Source organism: Schistosoma mansoni, chromosome 2, assembly GCF_000237925.1.
Source record: "Schistosoma mansoni strain Puerto Rico chromosome 2, complete genome".
Lineage (NCBI taxonomy): Eukaryota > Metazoa > Platyhelminthes > Trematoda > Strigeidida > Schistosomatidae > Schistosoma > Schistosoma mansoni.
This window is the reverse complement of record NC_031496.1, coordinates 24,393,465-24,403,810: the sequence shown is the minus strand read 5'-3', so window position 1 is coordinate 24,403,810 and position 10,346 is coordinate 24,393,465. Positions and strand designations below refer to the sequence as shown.

The following is a 10,346-nucleotide window of genomic DNA, read 5'->3' as shown; positions in this document are numbered from 1 at the left end:
GAAACAATTTAATTGTTCACATTTATAGGTATGATCGACCATTATAAACAGATTAAAAGGGGAAAAATTGACAGAAATACATAGAGTAATTACTAGTATAAGAATCATCTAAAAAAGAGTACCACAATACGAGTTTGAAAAAAATTCAAACCCTAACCACAATAATTCAAGTGACAGTCGATGGAATATGCTTTTGATGCAATAAATACACAAAAGCAAAGGTAATTTTTAACAAGTACTAAATCACTGCTCTTTTTAGAACGCGCACCACTGGGTTAATTCTTTACTTCTACATTTGTTTTGTGAACTACAGGTCGTATCATAAATGCATACAGTTTGACTCAGTTTATGTTATGAACTTTGTATCCATTCTTTTTTTCTCTTTTTTTCATAGCCTTATACAACATAAGACAGATTTCGAGATAATACCTACACAATGTCCCATACAGTTACCATGTAAACATTGTAGATGTTTGAGTTTTCATGTGATGCCAAAATTTGGAAGTCAAGTTGCACGATGTCATTGTAAACATTATGCAACCGATCACAATGTGGTTAGTTTTACAAACTTTTATTGGTTATAAATAGCAAGCTAGCAAGAAATAGCCCTAGACTTCTTTCTAAAGAATTTATAGACTATTAGAGTAATCCTCATTATTTGTGAGCATACAACGTAGAAAAATAGCTTCAGAGTACAAATGTTTCTGCGTTTAATATTATTATTGCTAAAGAGGCACTGTTTTCATGTAAGCAGTGTAGAGTGTCTTACCATCTGCAGGATGAAATATTGTAAATACTGGGTAATTCTTTTAAGAACTCAATGATTTGTGAAATATATATATTTAAAATAATATAAGCATCCTGTGTGTAGTATTGTAGTATCGGTTGTTATGTTGAGCCCATATACCTTATTCTTACTTCTGGACAAGTCAATTCACCTATCCATCATGAGTCATGTTTTTACCTTGTTCATTATTCACTTATTGACCCTGACCATTTTCATATGAGCGTAGGTGTGTGTACCCTTTTTATCCTATTTATTCTTGTCTGACTATAAATATTGACTAACGCTTGATTAAAACGAGTTGGCTTACCCGCCATCTCCAATGTGTGTCATTTATGCTTCACTTGCTGATATTTGCTCATATGCCTATAACTTTCTGGCCTGCGTCATTAGTCAATAATACTGTAGTTGCCGCTACCCTTTGCTTTCTGACTTTACACACCGTTAAGATTGGTATTATAACGGTTATCGAGGTGAACGATTAGCGAAGCACGGCTTACAGTATACGCGTGCAAACAAATAGTACAAACGTATGAATTAAAAGTTATACGAAGTTATTTTAAAGACTGATGAAGTTATTTCCAATGATGTTTACTGTTTGACTGATGTTACAAATTTTCTAATATAGACTTTCCATTAAATAAGTTTCCTTTTTAAGCCACCACTGTTTTTAGTCGATTTACTCTTATGGTAATCATAATTATAAATAGGTGAATTGGTAAAATCATATTTTGTATGATTCTGTGATAAAAATCTACCATAATAATATTCGGTAAAGTTTTAATAAACAATGATTGATCACTTTTTGATCAAGGCCTATCACTATGGGATAAATGAAGTCAAACTAGAGATTGATATCATTCTGGTTAAAATGATTAATTATTGCGTCCAATTTTTCGCCGTTGGACGGCGGCTCAATTGTCTACTGATACTGAGGATCGTGGGTTCAATGTTCTGCGACGGGGTCGTGGGTGTACACTGCTGAGGAGTCCCACACTAGGACGAAACAGCTATTCAGTGCTTCATGGTTTACAAAGGTGGTCTAACTAAGGTCAGTTCGTGATTCAAACTACGATAGTTATCTTTCTGTTAGGGAATATTTCATTGTCATGTTGAAGAATTTAGTGATGTTACTGAAATCAACATCTATTTGATTTACGAGAATCATACTAGAGTCCACTGATCTAACAACATTAACTTAATTCTTATGAGGTCTTATGAGGTTATTCGTCTTCCAAAAAAATAACCATACTAAAATATCTTATATTAGTCCATTTGTGTGGTTCTGGAGAAATAGCAACCTGTTATAATTTTTCATATACTACTCAAAAATTGTAAACAATGGAATGAAGTGGTCTTTACTTAGGCATACAAATTATGTATCTCTTTGAAACCGATCACGTATAGCGACTACAAAATATATTATCCTTGATGTTGAACTTACCATATCATCAGTAATATCAAAGAGAAAAGTGCCGGGAGCATAAACCTAAAACTGGTATTGTAAACACTTATTCTTCCAAACAATCATAACAGCTTTGTAATCGTAACTACACTTCCATACGTAAGTAGACTTAATGAAATAATTTCTACTTCACTATTCTACTTCGCTTTTATGATAGCTGTTGTCAATTTTGTCAGTTTATAGTTGATCCCTGTGTTATAGTAATAAAACAGACTTACTTACACCTGTTACCCCTCATGAAGGAGCATAGGCCGCCCACCAGCATTCTCCATCCAACTCTGTCCTGGGCAATCCTTTCCAGTTCTTTCCAGTTGTTATTCATCCTTTTCATATCTGCTTCTATTTCCCGACGTAATGTGTTCTTTGGCCTTCCTCTTCTCCTCTTCTCTTCCGGATTCCATGTTAGGGCTTGCCTCATGATGCAGTTTGGTGATTTTCTAAATGTATGTCCGATCCACAGAACCAAACGTCGAAAATTGCTAGAGTAAGCTAAAAACTATCTTTAAACATATAAATCTATGGAAGATCTATATGTAGCACACTATAGAATAACATGAACAATGAAATTCTAAATTATGTTTCTGACACGTATCCAAGTTCGTAATTATCTAGTCAAATTTGTCTTCTACGTGTGTCAAGAACACTATATAGGTACTTAGAGTGAATTAAACTGAGACTCGAACCGAAGATAGAAAGTTAGGATTATAGATCTTAATTTTCTGTAAAAACTAAAGCATACAGTTCATTATCATCTCTTTGAATTTCCTTCCATACACGACTATTTCAGCTTTAATATTCTCAAGGTCATATCTCCGGATGCAACACCAGGATATTAAGAACAATTACAGAAGTAGTAGGATTTTCCTTGTATTTTCAGTGATAGCTTCCTACTAAGTCTCAAGATCTAGTTTTAGCATAAAGTGAGCTGAATATGAATTTTAAAATAAGCATCGATTGCTTTAGGGATATTCTGTGGTTGAATTAAGCTACTCTTTCAGAATATTTTATCGAGTTACCTTCTATTTAATTTTAGGCAACACCTTATTTTTGTTCAAAGTCCAATTGCAATTGCAATGGTTTCAGAACAAGTATGCGATGTGACTGTGGTATCGAGTTTCATAAACATGAAATGATTGTGAGTTTGAATTTTAATTTAGTTTAGTGTTGCTTAGTATTTCTATTTTGACACCTATAAAGAAGACAATAATTTCGGCTCAGTGGTCTATTGGTTAAGGGCTCTGGCTCGAGACTGGTAGGTCCTGGGTTCGAATCTCGCGAGAGCGGGATCGTGGATGCGCACTGCTGAGGAGGCCCATAGTAGGACGAAACGGCCGTCCAGTGTTTCCAGGTTTTCCATGGTGGTCTAGCTTCAATCGACTCATTATTTCAACTACGAAAAATACTGAAATCTCCACAAAACCCCTTCTGATTTCGGCTTCACTTGAGACCGATAATAACAATAAAGGTTTTGTAGTGACTAAGAACACAGGTGAGGACAACCAACTATGTGTTATAGCATAAATTACAAAGTTACTCGGTAAAATACAAAAACTATACTCTGATACTCTATTTGAAAAATGTTTGTTAATTGTCTCAGGCTTCATTGTTCTTGAATTTCCACACTAATTGCTTTCTATTTCTGTTCTTCTCTTTTTGATCTTCTCAATCTTCTGTTGTCAGATATCCTATTCCTTACTCACGATAAATACTACTTATGTCGATATGAGTAGCCCACACCACAGTATGTCAAATTTACATCCATTCAATTCGAGAGGAAAGTAAACAATTATCATTATCCAATGAAAGTTAAGCGTTAATAAGAATTGAACAAATGATTTACTGACACATGAATTTAGCTGGGAAATTTTGATCCCTATTTCTTTTGATTCGTTTATGAAATAGACATAAATCATGAAAGCTTCACCAGGATTATGGATATAATGGTGAAAGTTGAGTTCTCTCAAATTTGGTATTCTAGTAAATAAATAACTGAACATTTTAATAGACTTCATTATTGCAGAATCCAGTAATTCTGAACAGCTCAAGAAAACGATAGTGAGTATAGGATTTTGTTATACCCTTGAAGTTATCATTACCATTTCCAGTTCACCAGTTTTACATCTCTAACTTCGGTCAATTATACAGAAAAATACTGTACGCTGAAAGGTAACAATCTCTAACTTGAAACTAATTTCGACACGTGATATCATACTGAAGATTGCTGTTAATACATACAGAGCATCTCCTTGTTGTATGTTGAGGTAGTAATCGATATTATAGAAGACACTTGAAAACTCTTATACTTTCACTGACCACTTTACATTCAAACACTTTAATTTCATATATGTCTGATACAAGATGAAGAAGAACCAAAAAAGCTTAAGTATCTTAAGAACTCAATCTGTTTCTAGTACAGTCCCAAGAGACACATCCAGATATGTAAGATGTATCATTAAAGCTTTAAATGTGTTTTGTACGTGAATCCTAACATACACAAAAATGGCGAACGACATTCGAAAAACTTCTTTAAGCACTGGATAAGCAAATATTTGCAAAAGTTATTTTAAAATGTCTAGCTTTTTTTTATAATTTCTTTATGTCTTACTTTGTTATAATCAGATGGAAACTGCCGAAGAACGTCATAGTAGAGGTAAACCAATAGGTCAGACTTCACCATATCAAGCTATGGGCGGATTAACTGGATTTAGTTCACTTGCACCTGGTATAATACGTATGGATACAAGTGGTGCAGGCAAATTATTATCAGAGGAAGAAATGAATAAATCAATTACATCTGTAGATAATCCATTTCTCCGTAGTCATACACAAGGAGTTTTTAATTACAAGTTGGCAGTTAACGATATGAAAGGTAATTTAGTTGTGTTTTTTTTGAGGTAAAGTATATTTTATTCACTTACATCAAACCAATTGGATTATTCGATAAAACTGACTATGAAATCCAATACAATTTTGATCACTAATGTCCAGGATCTTGTCATAAAAAATGGTCTAACCTAAAGACTTCTCAAATGCTTTTTCATCTATATAACCAAGCAACTGTTTAAAATCGATATACCGAAAGAGTTATATGTAGAGTATAGCTGTACTCTAAACAACGACATGTAGTAGACAAACAAAAGGACATAAACAACATATAAATGGATTAGTTGAAGTTAGACATTAACACCGTTGGATGCCAGCTCAGTGGTTTATCGGTTAAGGGCTCTCGCTCGAGACTGGTTGGTCCTGGGTTCGAATCTCGCGAGTGCGAGATTGTGGATGCGCACTGCTGAGGGGTCCCATAATAGGGCGAAACGGCCGTCCAGTGTTTCCAGGTTTTCCATGGTGGTCTAGCTTCAATTGACTCACGCTTTCAACTATAAGTGTTTAGTTATTTTAGAGTTAAAACCAATTACTTTCGAAGAAACAGGCATAATCGCGTGTGAGCATCATTGATTTTAAATTATTGAATGAGCACCAAAAACAACGTTCTATAAGGATTTTGGCCTGCAAAATTTCCATTTTGAACTGTCGATTTTAAGAACCTTAGTGATTATTAGGCATTCTGATCTTAGAACACGGTTATCTTCTAAGTTTTGTGTTTGTAAGTAAAATATATATTACAGAAAAGCACAATAGAAGAAACGTTAAAAGCTAGGCAATGAACAATATAGAACGGTATAAGTGTTTCCGAGTACACACTAACTGATCATTCAATAATAATCAATAGTATGTTATTTAATCTTCAATTCCGATAAAATTTCATTCATGAAGTTGCAATATGTTATTTAGTCCAAGTGATTTTACATTCAGTCAGTCAGCTACAACGTAGGATCAGGCACACATATGCATCGGTCCAAGTTGCCATATCTCATCAGCACAACAAGATAAACATCGAATCCATAGAAGTAATTAATTTAGTGGTGGCAGTATATAAAAGAAAGGTTGTATATAAGGATATAGTACAGGAAGAAAGACAGATATGAAACAATTTCAATCTCAAGGTTTAAGGGAAAATAAAGAGTGATTTAACATTGGAATGCACTTTTCTTAGAGCTTAGGTAGGTAAAGGCAGTCGATAAGATGTCATAGACATGGCTTTTGTCCTAATTGGTATTCATTAACAAGATGTGTTTATAATCTTGATGGGACTGATGTCCTTCATGAAACTCGACCTACTATCAATCATTGTCTCAAGCATAGGTATGTTGATAGTTATTCAATCTGTATCCCTTGTTGATGAGTTCTAACCAACAAAATATTTTAGAGTCCGATGTTTCTTCTCGGTAGCTTATAACTATCATATATTAGAGTACAGTAAACATCGAACATGTATGTTGGTCATCAACTTTATTCTGTTATCGTTTAATTGGTAACACTCTTATTGAATTGTATTTTTCAATGATACAATAAAAAATTGGTGATGATTGTCTTAAAAGTCTAGTCATTTTAATAAATAGTAAAATAGTCATTTTACATTATTAAATTGTAGGCGCTGAACGTGAGCGTCATGAAGTTGAGTCACAGATGCGTCGTCCAGGAGAATCAGAATTAGACTATTATGAACGTCGTTATCAAGAAAGAGTGAGTCCATCTGCTAATTATATAGAAATACCGGTTCAAATACACATTTTCGCATATAACAAGATCATTTATCGAGAAAATAATAATACCGATGGATAATTTTTTCCAGTCAACTTCCAAATATTTTTTTTGGAACGACTGAATGAATATATTGAAGCTAGGTGTGGGCTACTTGGTAATGGTACCAGATCCGTTAATGAGGTTGTAAATCTTTATTGACATATTTTACGAACGCCTAACCACTGCCTATCCCGACGTGCGATGCTTGTTAGCTCAAAAGTAGATTAAGGAAAATTAGAGAAGGGCAAACAAAAGCGTGGCATCAGTCCATAAAGTCGTTGACTAACAGTCTGAGTCAGTATTGACAGGTGCAGACTAGTTGGTTCGGGTCCGGATGAAAAACACGATCAGTAGTTGGAGATTTTAGGTGATGAGTCGAAATCTGTCAGTAAACCAGATATATTCACTCTTTATCTCCCTCTAGATCTTGAACTCCAGTATCCCTTCATGTATAGTTTCCACTCTGTCTTGCCAAACCATATTCCTAATGTGTAATCTTTCTTTTTATCATAACTACTACATCATTCCGATATCTTTTGTCGCTTGCATTTCGTCCTGCTAATCAGGTGTGGCAACTTGTGCTTACACATTTGTACTAGGCTCTATAGTTATTACATATGTCTGTTTGTATAAATATTTCTCACTTTCTTTAACTGTCACTGTGATTGTTAACAAATCATGATGAACCATAGATAAATAAATGAACTTCCAAACCGAATTGCAAAGTATATAACTGTGCAAATCATCAGTTTATTATGTAGTGCGCTTCTTTAATCCAATCAATCTAGAGCCTTAGCATAAATGTGTGTTTGTACAAGTTCCCGTTGACGTTAATTATTCCCCATTTGATTCCGATTGATGAAATCCCATTAACTGAATATTTAGGCAGGCCAATTCTCCAATTAGTGCTTTGAATTTATTCAAAAGCCATAACACTAGTTGTTGGAAGAGTGTATTGTTAATAAATAATAAAATACGCAAGCATGCAAGAGGAAAATCACACTGGGAAGTGAGTCAGTATGTAAGCTACAAGTCGAAATATCCATAAGTATTTTATGAAGCTAATCAGATGTGGGTAAGTTATTGATTGTTTGTATTTACAACTGACGGCAGGATAGATAGAAATTGAGGTGTAGACATTCGTTCACTCAGACTGACACATACTTTTACATAGTGGGTTAATTGTCGAAATTACACCAGATGAGTACTAAAAAATTAAATGGCCTTATTGTACTCTTATTCCCGATTCTCACGACGAGATGAAGACAAAAAAGGAGACCAAAATGATGTAGAAGCAATGATAAAAGAAAGACCAGACATCATGCGTCAAAGCAAACGGCAGTTGGGGAAATGTGATCTATATTCTAACCACCCCAGTTGATAAAGGCTTACTACCTCACCAGAGGATTTGCTATTTTTACCTAATGTCTCACACTTAATCTCGACAATGTCCATCCGTTCATTCCACAATAGGTGAGAGATGCATCGAAGACACTTATGACCAATATCCTGCAATGTACGCACGTCCTCCACCTTCATAGGTTATTTACACAACCAGAGTTATAGATGGCGGACTATCGTGCAGAATACTCACCGTTTGGTTGACAAACGGACATCTCTCCTTCAGCACAAAAGATGTAAGTCGATAAAAGCCAAGAGAGCTTTCTGAATTCATGCTAAGATTTCGTCAGACACCAACCTTCCAACATCGATGTGATTTCCAAGATAAGTGAAGTGGTTGATACACTCAATAGATTACAATTTTGTTAAGTAGTTGCTTAAAAAATTTAAGCTCGGTTCTGAATATCAACATAAGGAAAACAGACCAACCTTCACGAATAAAAATAGAAATCATGTCTACTAAACAAGATGATGGTTATCATAACTCAGTAGCTTAGTAGGTAAACACATTAAAATTTGAAATGTTAAGCATTGGGTTAGAATATCAATCTGGAATCCAAGTACACTCAGCTGACGAATCCTAAACAAACTGAAACATGTGTCTTGAATCCTACTGTCTAAAAAGTATCATTGACTTCTAATTACAGGTAAAATTCATTCATTCTCTCAAAGTACCCATATGCCATACATATAAGATCAAGAAATCAGCCCTGAATATGAACGACAAGAAAATTCAAATTGTTACGAATTATAATATAAATATAAGTTAAGATGTTTGTTTAAGATGTTGAACACTTACTTGTTTGATGGAGAAAACTATTGCGATTAGTTTTTTTTTATTTTTCTGCAACTCACAATGAAGTAAAATGAATCAGTAAAAATGACAATTGTCATTAGATTGTCCAACACTAACTATTGATAAATAATATATATTCTATATAGTTGAGATCATGAGTCAATTGAAGTTAAACCACAATGGAAAACCTGGAAGCACTGGACTGCTGTTACGTCCTATTGTAGGACTCCTCACCAGTGCGCATCCACGATCCTGCCCCGCGAGATTCGAACCCAGGACCTACCAGTCTCGCTATATAAAATTACTAAAATCTACACAGGACCCCCTTCTGAGAATAATATATTCCTTTAGTTTGTAATAGTATAAATACTTATTATTAATTAATATAATATTAATTGGTTATCAGGACTCAGTGGCTGAGTGGATAACGTGATGGCGTTTGAAGCGAAAGGTACTGGGTTCGAGTCCCGGAGTGAACACCAACTCTGAGATGCAGGTACATCCGGCTGACGAGTCCCAAATAGGACGAAACGCGCATCCTTGATTCCACTACTAGTCTCTATCCATCTTTGCTTACAATAATTTTTATCATTGTCATACTAATCCCATAATCCTAATTCTATAAATTTGTTTTCCAGGAAAAAGCTAAATACATCAGAAAACCTGAACAAATACATAAATTTTAGTTGGAATGTTCTAATATCGATAATGATTATTGTATTGTACATGACTTTATAAATAAAATGAACGGTGTATGTAAGTCGTCGTCGTCATCATCATCATCATACTACTACTCACTTATTCAATTGCTAAATTAGTTCATCACACAGATTACTTGAATAGTTATATTTCATTATTTTTTTAAAGGAAAAACGGAAGTTTAAATGCATTACAAATGCAGGAATAAAACTACAACAACGACAACTACAGTAATTGGGGCAGGAGAATATACATTCATCTTATTTTGTACTTTCTATTCAGCTATTTACAAGCCTGTTTGAATCACGTAATCATCAATCATTTACATGTTTTCAATATTTATCTTTAAATGAATTCATATATGCTTATTCATGTATACATATATAAGCAGAGATTGTTAGCGGTCAGCTGTGAAATCCTAGAGATGCGCATTTTTTCTCCCTATTTGTGTGACTTGTCAGATGGATGTACCTATGTGGCTAAATGGATAATACAGCAGCGTCCATAGCAAACGGTACTAGGTTCAAGTCCCTGAATAAATATCAACTCTGGGATGC

The 10,346-nt window shown here is 34.4% G+C and overlaps 1 protein-coding gene and 1 non-coding gene across 2 annotated transcripts; both read left to right on the top strand.

Moving 5' to 3' along the window:
- Positions 1-451: 451 nt before the first annotated feature.
- Positions 452-6,932, top strand: Smp_135130 (hypothetical protein; the record flags this gene model as incomplete). Its single annotated transcript, XM_018796169.1, has 4 exons — positions 452-554; positions 3,283-3,384; positions 4,869-5,118; positions 6,742-6,932. Exons 1-4 carry the CDS (start codon positions 489-491, stop codon positions 6,930-6,932), a joined length of 609 nt encoding a protein of 202 aa, XP_018650408.1. The 5' UTR covers positions 452-488.
- Positions 6,933-9,500: 2,568 nt separating this feature from the next.
- Positions 9,501-9,567, top strand: Smp_tRNA_01789_Pseudo_TTG.1.1. Its single transcript has one exon. It is a non-coding gene (tRNA).
- Positions 9,568-10,346: the final 779 nt, after the last annotated feature.